At 39.2% G+C, this 23405-nt stretch overlaps 1 protein-coding gene across 2 annotated transcripts; it reads right to left on the bottom strand.

Moving 5' to 3' along the window:
* Window positions 1-320: 320 nt before the first annotated feature.
* On the bottom strand, window positions 321-17910 carry slc2a1b (solute carrier family 2 member 1b). Of its 2 annotated transcripts, none has more exons than XM_029501231.1 (10): window positions 17402-17910; window positions 9533-9628; window positions 5534-5694; window positions 5008-5248; window positions 4722-4884; window positions 4321-4508; window positions 4131-4235; window positions 3833-3934; window positions 3529-3732; window positions 321-3226 (listed from the first exon to the last, which is right to left on the bottom strand). In XM_029501231.1, the coding sequence occupies exons 1-10, from the start codon at window positions 17414-17416 to the stop codon at window positions 3026-3028; spliced, it is 1476 nt and encodes a 491-aa protein (XP_029357091.1). In that variant the 5' UTR covers window positions 17417-17910; the 3' UTR covers window positions 321-3025. The 2 variants fall into 2 exon arrangements, with proteins under 2 accessions (XP_029357091.1, XP_029357092.1); XM_029501232.1 differs by lacking the exon at window positions 17402-17910 and adding an exon at window positions 11412-11429.
* Window positions 17911-23405: the final 5495 nt, after the last annotated feature.

The following is a 23405-nucleotide window of genomic DNA, read 5'->3' on the forward strand; positions in this document are numbered from 1 at the left end:
AGGTAAAAGTCCACGTTTCCACACTGGTCATATACAAACACTTGATTAACGGGGTGGGACTTCTGCTGACCCCTGAACCAGCTCCATTAACTGTGTGATACAACTGAAAGCATCAAAATGAAAAACCTGCCTCAGGTTGATCCATTAGCTGTCACAGTCCAAACCAACTCAACAGTCATCATGTGTGCCTTAAGATGTTCGATTCCTACGCAAATCCTAATAAAAACATTTTCATCATTGCTGTTTACTGCTTGTGTCTGCTGCTCCCAAGTGAGAAAACACTGTTAATGCAGGTGGAATTCCAAGAAAATGCAACAAGCTGACCCAGATCTGTATGGATGACTTTATTCAGCCTAAAAAAGATCAAGACTGGAAAAGCATTCAGATTATTATCCATCAAAATTTATACTTTCCCTTCGAAGGTTCACATCCAAGCACTATACACACAGATCTTTTTCTTATTACAAACATTAAAATATGTTCTGTGCACTAAAATATAAACTCTACAGAATGCCTCTCACTGAAACAATCTTTCCATCTGAAATCTGAATTAGATTTGTTGAGATTATTAGGCCACAACAGATCCTCAGATATCAAGCGGACAAAGAAAGCAACCGTGGGGGCTAAATACATAGGGATGTTCAACATTACAGTGCTAATCTTTCATTTATCTATTAACAAACTTTCTAAAATTTAAATACTTTATAAATTTGGAGTGTATCTGTAGTGTGCTTCGTATTTACATCATCCCGTGTGTTTAGACCACCAACCCGTGCCATAAGGGGAGAATTTAGTCAGCTATAGGCCGCGTTAAAAATTAAATGCCCAAGCAGAGGTGTGGATCTACAATATGTACATAAAATACAGTTTGGATATTTGCAGGAGGCATCGCGGAAGAGCATCTCTTGATGCCAATACACGTCTTTGCTGGTGAAGATGTGTGAAATGCCAAATGGGTATAGAAGGTGGATGTTGCAGTGCTTTCCAGGACAGATGAGGTGAGTCAGTAAATGACCAAAAAAAAAAAAAAAAAAAAAAAACACTTTAAAGATATACTATTTACAACAATTATCAGCCAATTATGGAATGATTAAAATGTTTTTTTAACTACTGAGTTAGATTTTCCTGATCGGATTATTGCCATTTTTACTCGCCTGTTTGTGTACACGGCTAACTGTGCTCTATACAACATTATAATAGATATGAACATATGACACAATTTCACACATTTCAAAAACATCAAGTAATCCATCAGCAGTAATTCAGTCTCTCTTCAGTTACAAACTTTCCACACTGAAACAAACAAACAAACAAACAAAAAAAAAAAAAAACAACCCTCAAAGTGTGTGTTTTAGTGATGAAGTATCACTGAATAACAGAGTACAGCTAAAAATACAGACTTTACTCAGCCTATTTAAAAAGAAGAAACAAATTATACAGCAGTTACAGACAGCAACTTTATCAACCAGGCAAAGTGAGCCAGACGTGTTTTTTGTTTTTTCCCCACCAGCTATTGTGTACAATATAGTGCACAACCAAGAGAGGGAGAGAGAGAGAGTGCGAGGCAGAGAGAGAAAGCGGTACACAATCCTGAAGAATACAAAATACAAGGCACAGAATGAGCCTTAGACCAGAGCATTAAGTGTCCACCTCCTATGACATACAATGGACATTAAGGAAGGCAAAGAACATTGGGATTTCGACCCAACATGGGTGACAAGCACTCTGAGGCTAATGAAAACCTTTCCAAAGGCCACCGATCTTTTTGGTCCCTGTTATTTCTTTTCTTCTCCTCTCACTTTTCTGAAGATGCTTCGCAGTTGTCGCAGAGGAACAGCATGCGGCTCCAGTTTGTGTGAAAAGATCCAGACAGACCAATTCACCAGACTGTGGACGCTCCACAGATTATCTCAACTCAAAAACGTTTTAAAGTGTCCACTGACAAAAGCTTTCAGTCTCGCTTAGGCCGATCTGACCTGAAACTGCTGCCACGTAATAAGGCTGAAATTCTGAAGGCAATAAGGCTTTTAGACAGGCACCTACACTCACAAATATGCTGGTTTTGCGAGCTGATCTTTTTTGGTTTTGTGGCTGCTACTTATCTCATGTCATAATAAAATGGGTGAATGATGCATTTATTTGACTGTTTATAAGTTTTGAAGCTGGCACTGAGCTGTGCAGATGCTGCTCACAGTATTAATTCCTCTGGCTGTCACGTTTAAGAGGAACGACATAAAAACACATGAATAATGGATGAAATTCTTAATATTTAGCCGTCACTTTGTCTTCATGACCAAAAATAAACCAAATGTTAAAAAATTACGATAAATGTTAATAGAAAAGTGTGGAGTGGAAATACAATGGATTAACTTCTAGATGTTATTAAATATGGAATATCTAAAATTTAAAATTTCAGTAACAGTAAAACTCAGTGAAATATCAACATATGAGAGGCTTTGTAACTTTCATTCATTCATTCATTCATCTTTCACCATATGTGGGGGTATCTGGAGCCAATCCCAGCTCACATTGGGCAAAGGCGGTGCACACTGTGTAACTTCAATGGTGCAAAACTTATTCTGTTTTTGAGGGGAAAGCCCCATCTGGTGGAAAGAGATGAAAATCGAGCTTTGCAGCATCTACAGTGATAAAGAATCTACAGTGATAAAATATTACAGTACATATAAAAACAGGTATTTTTACCCAGTGAACTGATCTCAGTAGCTACTGTGTTAACTGCAGAAAGACGACTGTATTGTAACACACTACAAAGAACAGAGCAGAAGCACTTGTTGGTAAATTGGTAATGTTAGTTAGAATTTAGTTGCTGATAGATGTAGAAACTGCTTTCCTTCTTTAAAATATTAAAAGCCATCACCATCTTTCCTCAACTGCCCTTTCTACACCTGCAAGGTGAGACAGTGAGTTATCATATCTTTGTGGGGCAGCGGGAAAAAAACAAACAGAGAAACAAAGAAGTAATAATAATAACAATAAAAAAAAAAGAAATCTAAAAAAATGCTTCTCAGAGCTGTGAATCAGCTCCTAGGCTGTTGAGCTCCTCTGGCGAGTGCTTTTCTCCCCCTGTGGAAGCTGTCCGGCGGAAACCGGCTGTGATCTCATCAAACGTCCGGCCCTTGGTCTCCGGCACTTTAAAGTAGGTGAAGACGAAGAACAAGAGCAGCAGCACAGTGAAGATGACAAACACGTAGGCGCCACATGCTTCCTGTAAAGAGATGCAAGAGGAGAAACATATACATACACTTAATGTAGTCCAAATAAGATTCTACAGGTCTGTCATTTCAGTGTAACTCGCAGAATAAAGTTTTATTCTATTAGAGCTAATACGGAATATTAAGTTTTCCATTTTGCAATGTCAATGAATTAATTGGAATGGAACTGTTGTTAACCCTCTAAAAACAAGTGCTAATAAATTCCATGAATCGTAATCATTGCATCATTTTCCATATTATTTGTAACATGACCTGAATCCACATCCAGAGGTGCTCTCTGGGCATTTTGTCTCACCTCCACATACTGGAAGCCCATTCCTACGATGAAGTTGGCAGTCCAATTGGACAAACCAGCCACAGCAATGGCTGAAGGCCTGGGCCCCTGTGAAAACAACTCTGCCACGATGAACCAGGGAATGGGCCCTGGGCCGATCTCAAAGAACGCCACAAAGCCAAAAATGGCTACGATGCTCAAATATGACATCCACTTGACCTTTTCCTACATAAACAGAACACAAAAATACAAACCGTTCATTTTTACCTTAACCACTCTCAATGTTCAAATCAAAGTTGTCATGAGCAGATGTGTGTTGACCTACCAATAGAGCCAAAGCAATAGTCATCAGGATGGCAGATCCAGCCATCCCCAGCAGCCCTGTCAGGTGCAGAGACCTACGTCCTGCACGCTCTACAATGAATAGCTAACAGAAAAAAACAAACAAACAAAAAAAAAAAAAAGACAAGTTACCACCTACCTTCTTAATATATGTCAAAAATCCCTAAATAATTTATGGATAAAAATATTTCTTTAATGTAAAGATTTAAAAATCTGTAGTATTATTTTAATTTCCCTTCGACATGTGCAAACATCCCACTGTGAACTTATGCTGTACTCACCGACACCACAGTAAAAGCTGTGTTAACGACACCGGCTCCTATGGTGGCATACACAGGCTGCTCAACGCCAGCTTTTTCAAAGATCCGGGTGGAGTAGTAGAATACCTAAAAATTCAGCAGCCACATATGAACATGTAACTCTGCTGTATGTGTATTACTGAGTAAGGCCTTCATTCTCTTTAAAACTCACAGCGTTGATGCCAGACAGCTGCTGGGAGAGCTGCAGGATGATAGCGACGATGAGTGGCTGCCGGTAGAGGGGCGACATGATAAGCTCCTTAATGGTCACCTTTTTCTCCCTCATCATCTGCCGGCTCTCCTCTTTCATTTCCTGCATGTCAGCGCTCACATCTCTGTTGCCTCTTAGCTTTTTAAGCACTGAAAGGTGAAGACAAAGAGCAAATTGTTAACTATATGCAAGCTACGCTGTTTCTTAATCTCTACAGCAATTTCTTTCTGACTTTAATTTTTCCATTTATATCTTTGAACACATCAGGGGCCATAATTAATTTGGAGTCTTCTATAACTCTTCAAAGAGCAGTCATATTTTGAATTTCAGGTTTGAGATGCACTTAATGCTTGTGAACTCACCGGACTTGGCCTTGTTCTCTTCGTTCTTGTTGATGAGCAGGAAGCGGGGGCTTTCCGGGCACAGAGGCAGCAGGACACACTGTATCACAGCTGGGATGAAGATGAAACCCAGGAGGAGTGGCCACAAAGTGTCATTGCCCATGATGGACTCCAATCCAAATACCTAAAGCCAGCCCAGACACACACAACCTGAACGTGAACGTCCTACAAAGTTTTAGGAATGGACTTCATTATCCATGTCACAGCATTTAAAATCCATAAAATGGAAAATGTTTCCTCCACTAACCTGTGCAATGAGGATACCAAGGACAATACCCAGCTGATGCAGGGTGCCCAGCGCTCCTCGTAGCGATGTTGGGGAGACCTCACCTACATACATGGGCACAAAACCTGTGGAGAGACCGGAGTAGAGGCCAACCACGAAACGCCCAATGATGAGCATTTCCCAGGAGCTGGCCATCTTTGAGAAGCCCATCAGAGCAGATGCAGCGAAGGCCAGGATGTTAGCCATGAGCATGGAGTTCTTCCTGCAAGTATTAAAGAACAAATGAAAGCTATATGTAACTGTTCATGTGTCTTTATAAAGTCACAGCAAAAGGCTCTTTGACTCGCTCTGTCTGATACTGCTCATGTATCTGCTTCGCTTTTCTTTTGTGACTGTCATGGACAAGGTCTTGTTATGGCTGTGGTTTTGGTATTATTATGTTATTATATTATTATAACATTAAAATATGAAAAAGTAACACTTGAGCTAAATTCACTACTTTGAGTTAGATAATTACCATAATCTGAAATATCTAAGATCTTATTACCTTCCTAAAGTGTTGACAAAGAGTCCAACAGAGAAGGAGCCCAAGATGCCACCCACAGAGAAAATGGAGACTGACAGGGACCAGATGGCTGTGAGGGAGTTTTTGGTGATGGGTGTCTCATAGCGATCTCTCCACGTGTCATTAATGAAGCCCTCAATAACCTGTGATAGTTAAAAAAAAAAAGAAGGGGGGGGGGGGGGGGCAAAGATTGAATGTTTTTGTGCAACACATTTCCTCCGAAGTCACAAAAATGCCATCACATCATTTCATCCCATTGCGTAGTGAGCACAAACACTTTCTGAGCCTAACAACAGAGAATCATCATACTAGAAATGGAACCATCCCACAGTTTTAATACTGCAGTATTGCTGCAGTTACTACGGCTTTATGTCATTTTTTCGTTAAGGCCCACACATGGTGCTGTTTCACTGTCACCAGCTGGTGGCAGCATCACTGTATGAGCATCATTACCGCTTTATCATTTCCTGGCAACCAGGAAGTTTACCAGCCATGGTGAAGTACCCCCACCCCCTTGTCTCCATTACAAGCAGTTATATTTACAAACACACCCTGAAGAGCTAGTGACGACTAAGCAGTCTGTCTCTGTTTATGAGTGTGTCACTGTGACACTTCTCAAATGATTCAGAAAGGTCACCACCCTGTCTGCCACCCCACATGACCTCGCAGCTTCACGGGTATGTCTCTGACCCTCCACTAAAACCACTGCTGTTACCAAATGTTAACTCTAGCTCTGTCATGCGCCCCTAACAACATCCAGTCTTCTTGTGAAACACTTGGCATTTTGACCTCGTGTCATAGCTCTTACGTGTGCTAGAGCTCAGTTCGTAGTACGTGGAACAAATACTCAGCAGTTTCCTCACGAACCAGACAGGAATAGTAAGGCTGTCATTGTCAAGAGCTTTCCTATGGTGCAGTTATACATATGGAGTGACACTTTGACACTCTTTACAAATATATCCACTATCAACCTACACTCACAAGACCTCACTTAATGATAACATAAGTATATCACCATATAGTGTACTGTACACCCGACCTTCACATTCACATCTACCCTTTAAAAGCTGCTTTATTTAGAGGAACTGCTTTTACGGTCTGTATATTTGTGAGGACGAGCTGGAAGGAAGAAACATTCACTATGCCATTTGAAACTATGCCAACTATAAATGGCCCCGAACAGAGCCATTCTCAACAATTTAATCAACACTGTTTTTTTGGTTTTTATCGCTTTTAATGTGAACTCTTTTCCATCAGCCCCAGATGTTCACAGACTAAATGCCATGGGTCAAAAAATGAGACTGTGCAGGTGTCACGTTTAGCTCAGTCATGTCTGCAATACCAACAGGACAGAGAGGACTGAATGTTTCAAGGCATTTCTAAGCATGAAAGATTACAACAGGGGGAGTTAAAACTAAATTACGACAGCGCATGTGTAATGTTTTAATGAAAGAAAATATGTTTAACTGTGTGATTCTTTTTCAAGTGCTTCTAAGACTGTTGAAATAAATTGCACTGATTGTGTCTGAATGAGAAATTGCAATAATTATGTTACAAAAGCTGGAGGGACAGAGGAACATGTGACATCATGCTGTCATTACATAATGGAAGATTTCATGCAAAATAGACATCTATGCCCAGTTTCCATATGAATATAAATTTCAAATTTTGAGAGGTATTTGGCTCAATTTCTGTAATATTGAATACTAAATTTTATGAACCGGCTCAGTGGGTGCAGCTGGTGATGCCAGTCAGCAACAAGATGTATAATAATGTAATTTAAAGTTTGAAAGTTTGCCTTTGAGGACATTTCTGGTCTCCACACTGGAGCTGAAAGCTAGATTGAAGTCACAGGATCTTTTGTTATTATTTCATAGCAACATTTTGCAGGCAGGGAATGGTGTTTAAAGTTTCCTTGTTCCGGGGATTTGTGTCCGGGGACGTCAAACACAATGAATGAAGTGAGCTGAAACGGTGATTGAGTATGTATTGGACTACAGTGAGTGAGGAACTGAATGGCTGCTCTTGAAGCGTTACATCATTATTTTGTGTTCAACCCCCCCCCCAAGTCTAATCTGAATAGACTGTGCAGTGCAAACCAACAGCTGGCCCTAACCACACAATGAAACAAGCTGTCTATTCATCCCGTCAGACTGTCAGCGTATGGCCTGATGATGGCTAGATTTTCAAGGTGAGCACTTTATTCACCGCACAGAGCGAATGAAATGTGTGTAACTAGTGAAGAGATATTTCTACAAGACAGGATCTTTTAACGGGTGAAAACTATATTCTCTTTTTCATGGAAGTTTATGTGTTGAAAAAATTCTCTTGAATTGGGATCAGCAGGACAGGGCGTCTTTTAAGTCTTTGAAAAGGTGTGTGAGACGCTGCAACAGTGCAAGTCCTGCGTCAAAGGCAGCAGCAGCATCATTGCAGCCTTTATCACATACTGGAGTGACAAGGGGAGGTGTGCTGGTGATTATCTGAAGTGCTGTTGCTATATAAGTTGTATTTGTACAATTGTGGCCTGTTAAGCCTCTTGCCTGGTTCTTAACAAATACAGGGCCTGTGTTGGGTAATTATTTGTCAGCACACATGCTCAGACCTGGGGGGTTCATGAGCATGTCAGTCTATGGCTGAATATTCGCGGGGCGGGGGGGTTACGGAGCCAGCAGAACAGGCTTATACAAGCTCAGTATGTAACAGATGACATATTCTCCGCCTCCCTTCACCGTGCAGCCCCTCACTCCGTAACTCACAACGTACTCGGTGCATAAGCTCCATGAAGAGAAACACGTGCTTTTTTCATGGGGGAGTCAAATCTTTGCTTGAATAACAACTTACTATTTTCTTGAGGCAAAATACAAGATTACATATTATGAAACCTCTGAGGGTCTTTAAGTTTTGGACTTTAAGTCCTAAAAGACAATTACCTGATTTGTCTAGAAAACAGGCAAATGAATAATAATTATTATTTGCAGGCCTCGCTGCTGTGTACTTGTTTATATCTATAATCAGTTTACAAAACATCACAGAAGACTTTTAAAAACAGAGTTTCATCACTATTGCTGTTGCGCAATTCATGATGAATAACTGAATAACTTTTCCACTTATTTCTCACACACTGAAAATCCCCTCCCACATTATCTCTTTATGACTGAAGAGGGAATGCATAAAAGGTCATAAATGACTCCCTCTTCTGTCTTTTTGATGATGGCAGCTGCCCACATTCACAAGTAGTCCTTCACGTCTAAGTCCCGCAGAGCTTTGACAGCATGGTGAAAGTGGATGAGCAGTCCAGGTGAGCATCATGTCTCATACACACAAACACCTGTGACTGTAGGTCACAGTGAACGTTGGTCTTTAGGGCACCAAAAATGAAAACAGCAGGAAGAGTTCTGGCCTGTCTTGTGACACACCTGTGACCTGAGAGACAGCTGTGTAGCTGCAAGGTGTGCCCAGACCAACGCAAAGTGAGGAGTTATTTGCACGCAATGCAATAAAGACATTCCTTATGAAATGAATTTTTTTATCATATCTGTCGGTTAATATAAGCTACTCTAGATTTAATCTTCAGGGGGCATGAAAACATATTTTCTATTACCTTGCATCGTGGGGGTTTGTGACCATCTACCTCCTACATTTCATTTCCTCTTAAGTTCCACGTCGAGCTTTTCCCAGGCTGTCGGCTGGTCGGTAGAGCTCCATGTTTGGTCATGGACACACTCTTTTACACAGGAATCAGGGTTTCTTAACAGATGTTCGTGGACCTTGGCCTGCATGTAGCTATTATTATCCCAAGCCCTCACCCTTCTTTTATGTGGTTCTTCAATCCAAAAAGCTACTGCGAGAACTGGGACTAGGTTTGCACGGTGAGTGATCCAAGGCATGAAAGGCAAGTCATGTGTTGTCATAGGCTACAGGAAGCCACAAAAATGCATTTATGCTGCTTGAGTAATATAGAAACTGACAGTAACTGACCTTTTGCGGGGCGTTGATGACACCAGTGTTGTAGCCAAACTGCAGAGAGCCAATCACAGCTGTTCCAACACTCAACAACAAAGGGAAGGTTATTTCCTAGAGGAGAAGAGTAGAGAGAATAGGGAATAATGTCAGTGAAAACACCAGCTAGACCAGTTAATCAACATTTTATTCAGTAAACCCTGACTTCAAAACAGCTTGATTCATGTCTGCATCATCTTGTCAGTTGGTATGCAAGTTTCATTATACCATAAAAGCCCAAAATGGGTTTTTAGAACAAGTATCTATTATATACTATATGTTTTAGCCGTAGTTGTGCTTCAGCTGGTCTGGAATACTTTGATTTAAAAAGATGTTCATATTGGGCTGTGTCTAATTTTATCTTCAGTATGTGTTCAGAAACAATATAACGAATTCACTGTTCAAAGTATCCACAAACATTTGGGGAAAAAAAAAAAAAAGTTGTGTTGGGTGAAACGTGTTAAGAATGGACAGTCCATTAAATTAAATTTATCTTTATTTAAATTTATTAAAATTATCTTTGGTAACACAAAACATTCAGGCACCTGTTCCAAGAAACCTGAGTTTAAAGGGACACTGAAAAGCACGCCCATGAAAAACACTGAATACGTATCTGTCGATACAATAAAGTCGATATTTCATATATCAGTCGATTTAAGAGGGCTTTGTCTCACTCAGCATATTAACTGTAAATCTACTTTTCTAATAGGTCTTGATCAAATCCAAGTGTTTTCATCGTTTCTGTCACGTCATTGACTGTGTTCCTGTTCTTGTTATTAGAGACTTCATTTTAAACTTGAGCTCAGTAAATCCCAGTAGATTAGAAGAGATTTTCCTCATAGCAGAAAGTTAATAAAGCGGAGACAAGTATGTCGCTGTGTATTCTCTCAGACAGGCAAACAGCCTCCAGCTAAAATATACCTTTGAGGTGCTGTCCAGCTAAAGCAATCATCTTCATTTCTACTAGCACTTGTTATCTGAGTGCCCTAGTGTACACCAGAGATTCATATGTGTCTGTCTGAGACTGCAAATACTTCAGATTAAATTTAGAGAAGACAAAGAGCAGAGTAGTTTACATTATCAATCTTTAATTAGTTATCAGGCCCAGATGATTAATGTTTTGCCTTACCCTATCAGGTGATTTATACCAATCCTTTGCCAGTAACTCAGGTTAAAAAGGTTTTCAATTTTATAGCAACAGAGGAACTATCCTTAACCAGAGTTGGTGTCACCTTCAAATGTCTTCGTCAAGCTCAGTTGAAATGAAAATAAATGTTATTTCCTACTCAAAAACTATTACCAGGATGAAACCCGCAAACTTACTCTGCGGACCACAGCATGAATGTGTGTAAACCTCAAGTCCTCTAATCCATCAAACCACTAGTATGTCCTAAAACAAAACACTGAGAAGTCAGTCCCTGCTTACTGTAGCTTGCACAAGGAGACTGGTGTAAAGTTGAACGTTTACAAATGTGCTGTTGCTGTATATCATATTGATGGGGAGGACCTGCTCATTTCAAGTTGCATTGAATGCTTTCTGGCATATTGGGGCAGAAAAAGAAGCTGTGATCAATAGTGAAAATGATAACTAACATTAAAGTAAAAAAAAAAGCTGCAGAACGTGGTGGAATAGCAGAGCTGAGTGATTATTTTCTATGAGTTCACCAATATGACTTAAACTCTTTCACATACAAGTAATCATTTCATCCACTGTTATTAAAGTGTCAGTTAAAGCTGCTTTATGTGCTGTATTCTCCTCAGTAATACCAGCAAAGTGCTGCAGGCTACTTTTAAGTAGCTGTCTTCTTTGACAGGAACTGTTTTAGTAATACAGTTTAAACCGGTTTTTCCACAGGACAAAATCTCTCCCTTGCATAAGGACGAAGGAAGAGCGTAGAAAGAAGAGGAAGAAAAGCTCTGTGTGTGCTTTTGGAGGCTGTCACTCTGGCACGCTCAGTCTAAAGACCCACCCACAAATCCGAGCCAATAGGAGCCTCTTGTTAAGGAGGGTCAACAAGTCCATCACAGGACTGTTTAGTCACAGAATATAAACAAACGCACTCACTCACAACCACATACACTCAGCAAAACCCGAGCTAATGTCGCTGAATCGAGGCTGTGACTCCTGATCAGCAACGAGGACCAAATTTTTTTTTTGTACCAGCTGCTTCTAAGTGTAAAAAGATAAATCCTGTCTGTCCCCAATGGCAGAAATTAACACCAGAGCCTGTGCAAGTTCCACCCCTCTTTCCCCGCTGGGGAATAGTTCAAATTATTCAGAAGAACATCCCCCAAAATTGGATGTTGTAAACCAGATGCAAGAGTGGGGGCACCAGTGTGTTCAGGCGAAATGAAACTCCCCTGTGTCGTCTTTAACTTTCACCTAATGCTGGGAGACTTCCTTCAATCGGGCCTCTGTGAATAGAAAACACTTAAATAGTTCAATGTGTTTTAGGTGGATATGCACGAATAACACTGATTAAGGTTTAACCTGCTCCACGCGTTTGTAAATATAGGTGGGATCAATGGCCTTATGTTTGCAAGCCAGCAGAAGCAGCAACACAATGCACAACTTCCTTACTGAGGAAACAATGAAGTCACACCCAGAAAAAAAAAAAATTAAATAAAAAATAATATATATATCTATATATATGATAGAGACACTGATTCTCTGAGCCCTCAAACTGCCCCCTGTCACCTGTCCATATCTGGTGTTTTGAGTCTCTCTTCAGTGATACTTTAAGCATATTTCCATCAACTGTGGCTTTAAGTTTTTGCGTTTGTTTATATAAACATGATGGCATGATTAGAGCAGCAGGACTTTACTCTGTTAAAGGATAGATAGGGGTGCTAAAAGGTCAAATAATTACAGCTACTGCAGTTCAATATTATCCAAATCTTTACATATTACATAACATATATTATCTGAAGGCCTTAAGACTGTAATGTCTTAAAGAAAGAAACCCAACAGCTCCCACAATGACTGACCACTTGGTCACAAGGAAATACTCCCTTTAAATTGAAACCTTCAATAGAATGGACTAAGCAGTTACGAAACGGCTAAAATTAAAGTCTTAGTCACTTTCATTCCCACTATTTCATGATTAATTTCGATTGAAAGTTATAAAAAAGAGCAAAAGCTTGCTGGCACTAAGAAAATGCTGGTTCAGTAAACAAACTCGGCTGCCAAATTCCACCAGCATTTGGTTGGACTTCGGTGCTACTTTCCCACTCCTCTCATGAAACCCAACTTTACCTCTTCCAAGACTGAATCAATGAACAGTGTGGAGCATTTTTCTGACTAAATACGCAGACAATTCTGTAGAGGTCCTGTTAAAAAATGTAGTATTACATAAAAGTATAAAGTATAAAAGTATCAGATACAATTGCATTCATGACATAATTCTTTTTTTCTCCTGTGGCTTTACTTCATGTAAATGCACCCTCTTTCCATTCAAATATGTCTACTTTGCATGAATGTTGAGGAAGCAATTACATGCACAGGAATAATACTGATGCTTAGCTTCACTTGCCAAGCACAGTGTCTTAACTATTACTTTCTAACAAGCTGCCCAGAGGACTTGATAAAGAGCATATTCATAAAACACAGAAAACATTTAAACTAGAAGAGCCGTCCAAACATTTACACGCCAGCTCACATTCATTCATGGTATCCTTTTTCTCAGTTATGTAGTCCAAAAAAACCAAAGGCATTATTGGATTAATGACAGAAAAGTGCAATGAGAATTAAATAAAATAGCAATATTTTCCAAATTAAAATATAGCACGACAGCCAATATCAGCCAGTGTTTCACTCTTTAGGTTTGAACCGAGTCGCATCCAACATCTTTAAACCAAAACAGTGAAATATGATTCTTTGTCATCTCTTGTTTTATCAGTAAAATCCAACAACTAATGTTTAAATACAGGAAACAAAAAAGGAACTAAGTTGACAGGCAAAATCAGCTGATGGACCGTTGACGTAAATTCTTTCAAGCATGAGAATATGATGATAACCGAGGTAGAAAACGGCTGGATTCAAAATCCAAACACCGTTTATAAGAAATACTGAAACAGTAAAACTCAGTTCTCCAGCTTAAACAACCACGTTGGTAGTCTTCTATATACGTGTCCAATAGGGACGCTTTCTGAAACAGCACCCCTGCAGCAGCAGGCACACCGGACCTTGGTTGTCACAGTTATGATAAGAAACAAGAACGCCCTTTTACATTAGTGTTAGTTGTTGCTTTGTTGTCATGTTTACAAAAATAAACAGGTGTGTGGTTGTGGATGATAAAACCGCATAAACTGCTTCTTTCACATGGGAATCAAACATCCAAAAACAAAAAGAAACCTGGTATCATAATAATCTGCTGCCCAAATAATCTTATTTTTTGCAGGTTAGATGTTAGCAGCTTAGCTCTGAGAAGTTCTCTTGTTTCTACTCTTATGAGCAACAGCCTTGTAATGTATTTTGATTTTTGTTGCCGTTTTTTCTTCTTTTTTTTAACTCTGCCATGACGAGGTTTGCCAGATTTTAGGTCAGACAGTATGCAACTTACTTTATGCATTCAAGCAGAAGCAGTAATTTCTCAGTGACTCAACTCAGTCAACTCACTTTCTCTTTGTGTGGTAGATTCACAGCAATGGCCTACGCTGCAGCCATCACGTCCCTCCACACGTCACCACTTCTGTCTCAGTTTACACAGCTGTGGGGAATCCAATATTCTCCCCAAACTCACCCCCACCCACTTTTCCCTACTCTGTCTGAAAGCTTCTGCATCCTGGCCTGAGCTGAGCAAATAATTATTAAATGGGTTTTAGGATTTTATATGGGTCACAGAGGATTCAAATTCACAACAAAGACAGACCCATGTCAATAATGTCATTCAAGCAGTAGTCTCTGTTCTATGATCGATTTGTACCTTTTATTGTTCTGTGTCATTTATCATGTAGAATCTTTAATATTCTCTGTTTTTATTATTTAAGTAACCAATCATAAGTGAAAATATAATAAATTTCAAGGAAGATAGAAGGAAGTGTGTTTTCTGTGAATGAATGTCTTCCAACTGCCATTTATGGGCACAACCCCTGGTGAGTAATGTAAGAAGATGAAAGAAGCAGAGAAAATCGCCGACAAAACTGGTTTTGTTTTCTCAAGTAAGCTTTGAGTAAAGTGACCAATATCAGTTCTGCAACTTATAGCAATATAGAGATTTCAAAATCTTTGCATATAACAGTGAGATCAGATGAGACTACAGTTGGGCTCCATTCTTGGAAAAGTCAGTGTCACTTATGCAAAGAATAAAACAATTTGGAAGGTCAACAAAGTATATTTCCCAACAACTCCAGCCTAAACAATCTAATAGTTTCATATCGAATTACCTTTGGTCAGTAGAGATTTATCAAACCAAACTTCACATAAAACATTTAGGAGAAAGTACATTAGAGATGGAATTTTGCCTCCTTGTTCGTATCAATTAAAATCCTCCAAGACCTCCAAGAACTTTTGCAGCAAAGCCTAATTTTGCCTCATTAAGATATGGCTGACAGTTACACTCTGAGACATACTGAAGGGGGTAGTCATGCAGAGAATGGAAAGGAATTAAGCCCATGCATCATCTGTACAATGTGAGGCTCCTTGTTGGCTCCAGACTCCCAATCAACATACCTGTGCTGTTGAGTCTGTCAGGAATCAGATGTTAAGAGTCTATTTGATTGAAAACAGAGCTGGTCAACTGCATGCTTGACCTAAATTAGCATTTTACTTTTTGTTGGAGAAAAATAGAGGGCTGAGGTGCATTTTCAGGTCCAGACAACTTAGTATTCAGAAATAAGCTCTAACATGGCAAAATTGCTCAGTTTGACGTCATAAGTGTCATGTTTTGATCGTTGTGTAATTTATGCAAATAACTGGATTAAATTTTGAAAACAGGTGCACTGGAACTCTTAAGAAATATTACATTGCAGAATCTCTAATTCACCTGTAGCAAATGCCAAGGACAACACCTTACTTAAGCAATGGCCTCTCCAAATCTGATTGTCATGTGAGCAGTGCAAGTTCAATCACTAATTATTAACTTCCTAATTCTGATGAAATACAATAGAAATCACGTGGTCTTCATACCATTTCCTTCAGTTTGGTAGCTTTTCACCAAACTGAGTTACTTGCTGTAATATCATTTACATGACACCATCTGTATACCTCTAACCATAAGCAAGCCATGAAAATCCTGACCACGAGATGTTAAGTAGCCCATGCTCAAATACTTAAAAATAAAAACTACAGACGTGCACAAACAGCTCAACATTTTTTTTCCATTGGTCTCTCAAGCTCATTGGAAATCTGTGTCATCACGTCCACACCCAATCGTCCAACTGAAGGGCCATGATAGCACAGGACACATGATGAGAAATTCTATGGAAACATAACAAACCCAACTAGGGAAATAACTGTGCCCACAGTTTAATTGGCCCCAAAGCTGGAGGAAGGAGTCAAGTCTTTGGTGTACATGCCTCACTGCGCATCGTCTCTGTGTACGTTCGGGTGATCACTAGCCGCAGCCCAGTGAAAGCTTATCACATAAAGGATATGCCCTATTTACTGTGTGAGAAAGGAGCCTCACAGTCTGGACTGCAATATGAAGCTTGCTCTCTTTGTTGTGTGTTTGTTTGACCATCATAACAAGGTTAACATGTCATGTTTTCAAATGTCTTATTTCATCCAACCATCTGTGCAAAAGCACAAGCAAAAGCAACTGATAGCTCGATTAGTAGATGAAGTCCAACTTCTCAAACGAGATTTCCTTTCTGTGTGTATTATAGCAAATGGTCAACTTCTTAAGATAAAAGGTAAAATTTCAGCACATTTCTATATAAATGTACAACAATGAATGATCTCGTAAGAGGAAGACTAAATGTATTTATAATTTCAGCTAAGTAAACAATTTACTGCAATTAAATATGCAAAACCTTAGTGCTCTTTTTTTTTTTCCTTTTTTCCATATAAGTCCTAACACATTAACTACCTTCCTGATACACTGTCATTAAAAGTTGTTATAAAACTATATAAATAGCACATGTCAAACTTTAGTCAAGTAGCCACGAACAGGATCATACCACCTTAACTACAACTACTATATTCTGCAAGGGGGGTAGCAATTAATTTGATTAAGTGGACACATTAAGTGGACACAGATTATTTTATATTATAACACATAACACTACAAACTTAAAAAACAAAACAAAACAAGAAACTTACTTATCAGCTGACACAAACTGATGTACTGTCATTTCTTCGGGACTCAGGGGAGCCATTTTTTTTTTTTTTTTGTGACATTAGTGATTATTAGTTATAGTTATACATATAGTTATATATATGAATATTAGGACACAAGTGCCGGGTTGGGTCCACGTGCCTCAGTTTGCCCACCACAGTGACACAACACGGCATCGTGCCGCACGAGGCACCACACGGCTCTCATCCCACAAGTTCAAACTTTATGGGAATTTAACTGCAAAAACTCATCTAGATTACACAAATCAATATCAAGGGGATGTGTTTTTGTTTAGTTTTTTCTCCAACTGCCGGCAAAACCAACAAATAAACCCGCGATAACATCACCTCTGTCTGACTCTGCGTCATCGCACATGTGGAGGCAATATCTCGTGTTGAGAAAATAAATAAATAAATAAATAAATAAATGAACAAACAAATAAAGAAAGAAAAACTAATTAAAAAAAAATGAATGTATGAGTTAAAATTAAAACCAACCGAGCCGGCTGACAGCACGGAAGTTAAAGCAGCCGGCTGCCGGACAGGTCGGACCGGATGGGGGTGATTGTTACCTTGCCTGACTCCATGATGGCAGCTCCGGGAAGAATAATTTATTTCGTTTGTTTCTTCTTTGTCCTCTCTCCTCCTGTCAAAGTTGACCACGACTTCTTTGGGGGGAGGGGGGGGGTAGTGTGTAGGGGGGGGGCAGGTTGTTCACGAGAGCTTTTTGTTGTTGTGAAAAATGTCTTCGTGTTTCAAAAGGCACTCATCCCGGCTTCAAAGTTCAGTCCAGCGTTTTTAAGAAAAATTATGTTTCTTCTTCTTCTTCTTCTTCTTCTTCTTCTTCTTCTTCTTCGCTTGTCTCTGTTTTCAGTCTAAACCACCAGCTTCATTTCAGCTGGCTGTCTTAATTCTTCTTCTTTGGTTTTTTTTTTTTTTTTTTTCCTCTCTTCGCAGCAGCTTAAATTCACCGCTCGGTGGACGTGGAGTCCTCCAGGATTGTGGGCTGAGTCTCTGCGGAGCTCCGTCTCTCCGGGCTGTGCCGTCCCCCTTCACTTCGCTCTTTTCAGTGACAGCAGCTTGGTGGTGACGCATTTTATAAACACAGCAATAGGGTTTTTTTTTTTTTTTTTTTTTTTTGGAGAGGGTGGAGGAGATGGTGGAGGAGGAGGAGGAGGAGGAAAAGGGGGGCGGAGGCGTGGTTTCGCCCCAGCCAATCACCACAGCCCAAGGCGTTACAAAGAGGAGGCGTGTTCATGATGCAAACTGTGCGTTTCGTGAATAATATATAAACTTTTACTGGCATTTTCAAAGTTGAACTGTAAATTTGATGGAACATTTATTTTAATATTGCAGTCTTGCAGCTTTAACTTAATGAAAAAGATCTTATTAATTTTCAACCACTGGTTATAAAAGTCAGTTCACACCATGGACAAAGGGTGAGGGTTTATATGGTTCATTCATATGGTTTCATGTGATAAACCTATGGAAATGAATACAATATAATACAATAATATAATATAAGTTATTCTGTTATGGGGAAGTCTGTAATATTCCCATTTACTTTTGATACACTAAGTAGCAATATTATGATGCTAATGCTTTTATTATTAAACCTTAATCTGCAGAGTAACTAACTGCAGCTGTCAAATACATGTAGTAAATTCAAATGTTTAGTGTTCAAGTTCAAGTACAATGAAAATAATCAAGTTTAGACAAAGACAGAACATAGAATCCTCATATTAAGAAGCTGAAACCCTCCTGACCTTCCGCTGACTTTGGTGCACACAAATAAATATTCATAGCAATCACTCAATTGAGTTCTCTCTTAAATAGACTTAATTATATTGTAGGATGAAATGGAAATACTGAGTTACACATTCTCTAATTAAATACCAATGTACACACTGTAGATGTTAACTGTGTTTCTTACAGCACATCGTGGTAAACTACGATATTAGAGTTTATATCCAGACTGTAAAGATTATGTTGCTATTTTGAATAAATTTTTCTTAATTTTAAAGATGCATTTGGAAATATTGTGCATTTAAGACATATTTCTATGTCAATACTCAAACAATCATTCTTTTTGTCTTTTTAATCTTCCAATAGTTTTCAACTATCTATGGATTTGCCATAAATTCTCAGCCATCAAACAGTAAGTTACTGAGTTTGTCCACATGTATGATGAAGTGATCTTTAACCAGCTTGGTGATATGACATGGCTGCCCTCCATTCAACCCCTGTTCTGTGATCTGGGATGTTTGTTGGCAAAGACTTAAAAAAAAAAAACAAATTTTCAAAATGAAATCTGCGCACTACCTTTTGTTCAGGACTGAAGGGAGGTGTCCAGTACAAGTGTAGGTAAAAAAAATAAAAAAATAAAGAAAATAATTATGAGCACCGAAAAAGGAACTGCATGTGTTTGTACAATCAGTCAAAGCATAGAGGCATGGGAGGGTACCATGAATTTTTTAGATTTGTTCCCATCATATTTTATCTTCTACCTTTGAAACCTTGGGAAAACAATAACAGGGAAATAGTCCGGAAGAGGTTTAGTGTGAACCCCAAATGGATAGCACTCTTTTTTGGTTGTTGTTGTTTTTCCTCAATGACCTATTTTAAATAAAGAATTTGAAACAAAAATTAATGCAAAAAGTTAAAAAGTTTGGACTAAATATCCAACTGCACTGACTTATATGATTTTCTTTATACATACTCTGTGCTGGTATGAGTTTGTAGTAATGATAAACAAGACCATATAGGAAAAATTTCAACAGGATGGAAAATGGCTTGCTAGATTTCATGAAACATGTAGATCAAATTCATGCACTGAGTCTGAAATGATTTATTTGTTGGCCAACTTTTCTACCTATCAAAACAAATACAATACAAAAAAGAAGAGGTGACTTCATGAGTTCACATATGATGCACATGCCTTTTGTTACAAGTGGGGTGGTGCTGAAACGGAAAGAAAATAATCACGATGGTAGAAGAGGAAGAGCGTCTGTATTCATACGGCAGCATATTCAGGGGGACAACGGGAAAAAAGTGACACATTATGGAACAGTTTGTTTAAGTTTGATTTTAACATGCAAATCCTTTGAAAGGCCAAAGAAAACAATAACAGACATTTTTCTGAAACAAAGGCACGGGCGAGTGTTCGGAATGATGGCATTGTGCATTAAATCACACACTCAGGACACCAGTCACAAGGGTCTCCTGTTTAGACGAAGTTTTTCATTCACAAAAACACATGGCATCATGAGAGTTTCTGACAAAAATAACATTTATGAACCTCGTAAGCGTGTTCATCTGATGTTTTCAAAAGAGAAACATATCATAAGGAATACCATGATACCAATGACGCCATACATACTCAATGCCATTTAAGGAATTGGTGAAACTTAGTTTAGTGTCATACTGGATTTTTACTGGGATTTAGCAAAGAGTACAATGCCTTGCTCTTGCTTCTCATGTACAACATAGTGTTAATCTTATCATCTGACTCACAGCAAGAGGTGTCATGTAATAAATGAGAATGAAAACTCAACTCGCCTAAAGTTAATGCTATTGTTCAGATCTCATTTGAACACTTCCAAACCTGGACTATTCCTTTCACATGATTAATGTTTGTGTACACACAAGAACATGGACTAATCAAGTAATGTTGATGATAAAATATTATAATAAATGAATATTTTTTTATCAGCGTTTATACTTATGACATAATAATTTTCCCAAACATTCAATCAGTCATAAACCTGCCAGTTACTCGATTGGACAAATCACCCACTGAAGCATTTCCAACTCATTTATGGGCAGATGAATCTAAGGTGTAGAAATGAGATGGGTAGTTATGGAGATAGCGTAACTTGACCTTGGACGGAGACGCTATCTAAGGGGATCCCAAATAACATGAGTTTTAAAAAACCTCTGTCATTTCAAAAGCGTTTGAATTTGAGGAAAGCAAAGAAGTGAGCTTCCTCGCAGAGGCAACAGGGACTGAACCACTGATGAGGCCAAAACCCATCACTAAGTAGCATTGTCAGGGGGACTCTTGTGGGGTATTCTGGCGGCCCTCATGCCTTCAGAGATGCACACCAGATAGTAGATGTTATGCAGGGCTAGGTTGGAGAAGACAGTTCCCTTCTGGCGAATTTCAAAAGCAGAACTGATTATTAGTGACAGTAGATATTTGTTCCTGTCTGTCAATATTGTTCAACCCCCCACAAACAGATAGCCCATCGGAGAGGCAGAAGGCCAAATCATACCTGGAGTGACGGAGCCTGTGATATGTCTCTCCACAGCTTATTGTTCAGGCCTTGACATGTTAAAGATATATCTCCCAGCAGAGGAACAGCGGCCTAATCAGAGGTCCGATGTGGTGGCAGAGACAAGATTGTTTCCATGCCAAATATGCCCAGTGGCGGAGGTGGGGTGTGGCTGGGGGTGGGCACCTCACGCTCAGTCTTGGCCACCCTATTGGCCACACCTGGCAAAACGTCACAGCTGTCAATGGAATGCTCAGAGCGGAAAAGAACCTTCCTGCATTGGCGCAGCATTTCAGCTGCACACACGCATGCGCGCCGCTTAGTATCGCGCACAGTTCACCAAGAAGAAGAGGCCGTTTTATTATGTCGAAGTGGAGATCGCATTTCAACACTTTTCTTAATGTCAGTCCCATGAAAACATTGCTAACAGCATTAGCTGTGAATGTGAATGTATCCTCCATAAGTAACGTAAGTCTTCAGTGAGTTAACATTGACTGATACATAACAACACCTTCACACGATATATAATTAATATTCATTTCATATACATTTTTAAAAAAGCTCTATTAAAGCAGTCATTGCAGATGGACCCCCATTTACCTTATGTATTGTTTCACTATTCAGGAGATACAAATGAATTCCAACTAAATGTATTTTAACCTCATTTATATAAGTACTTAAGGCGTGTGTATGTGTTTTCTATCTCTCCTGCTTAAAACAAAGTTTATTCATGAATCTGTCTTGGCTTCATAACTTTAACAGGCGATTTATTATGTGTATTATAGAATGGAACAGAATGCCTTATCACAGCTGAAATGTGTCACTTCCCAGTAGCAGCCCCTACATACAACATGTATACAATAGTCAGCAACAATCAATCAATCAATCAATCACCACAACACAGAGTAAAAAAAAAACCAAGTATTAATATAAACATAGAATAATAAATAATCTGTTGATTAAAAGAGTCTAAATGGCAGTGTTTTTGTACATTAGTATTGTGTAAGCATATAGTGCCATATTTTCAACTTTTTTATGTTTGTGCAATAGTGATTTCTATGCAACCCCCAAATTATTTCAGGCTCCATCCTGGCCACCGCACTGGAAATGTTCTGGCTCCGCCGCTGAATATGCCCGGGAAGTGGTGGCATTGCTGCAGAATTATTTTTTTTTTAACAAATCCAGAGTTAGGGTTATGTACAGGCTAAGTGAGGATCTATTTCTGATATATCAATTAATATTTGAATGCATATATTGTTCTCTATACAATATATTCTGCCTCAGGAGGGTAACAATACCTCAGAAAAAACAATCCATCCAAAACCTACCATTAGCAGTTCAAGTATATTGAACCAAAATGCCAAAATAGTTAGTACAATGTCTTGTAACAGTAGGGATAGTCTGCTCTGTCTTGTCTTTATACTGTTGATTTCATGTGAAAAACTCCCGTCTGTGCCTCTGTTGGTATACCTGTTGACCTCCCATGAACCAAACTGCCTCTGAATCCCAGGGCTAATTTTCGCCTGAATCAACTTGCAGCTCAAATTCTCCTGTTCACAATGAGACCACTGGACTCTGCTTTCGTGCACGTAGGCTCCCCTACAATGTCATTCTCACGAGCCAATGCCCATCAGTGCCCTTTGTGTCGTTAATGCTCTTCTCAAGATGAGAATCCAGTGCTGTGAGAACTCTTCACAATGTGAAATTGATTCATACATTTTAAATTTACCTGACTGATTGTAAGTGGAACAAAAAAAGTGCCAAACAAAATCTGAAAATTATTGAGGGATTACCAAAGATCATGGGTTTTGATTTTGTCCTCTACTGCTGTGTTAATCAGTAGGGTATCGGTATGGGTGGCAGGGTTGGAAGATTGGCAAAATATAAATTATCAATAGAATAACGAGGGCACTCAGGATTGAAGCTCATCATAATCTTTGCACGAAGCCAGGCTAGGTTTTCCGCCAGCGTACGCTAACCAGCTACGGCTTTCATGTCTCAGCAGGAAGATGATATACATTTATGAAATGCTAAACATTTCCTCTATGGTTAAAGTAACTCATCTCTTGAACTCATCAAGCCATATTCATGATCTAAATGACATAATTTGATCGTATTGATAATGAGCACTGATAAGGTATGTGGTCTGTGAGCAGAAATGCGACAACAGGATGCACGTTACGAAATCCACTTGTTCAGGGCATGTTGCGTCTTTGCTGGAGCTCTTCCGTAAACTGAGCATGAAGACGCAAAACGGCCCTTCCCAAGAGCCTGGGCTTCTATCAAAAAACATTTGTTTCCT

Source organism: Echeneis naucrates, chromosome 5 (genome assembly GCF_900963305.1).
Source record: "Echeneis naucrates chromosome 5, fEcheNa1.1, whole genome shotgun sequence".
Taxonomy (NCBI): Eukaryota; Metazoa; Chordata; class Actinopteri; order Carangiformes; family Echeneidae; genus Echeneis; species Echeneis naucrates.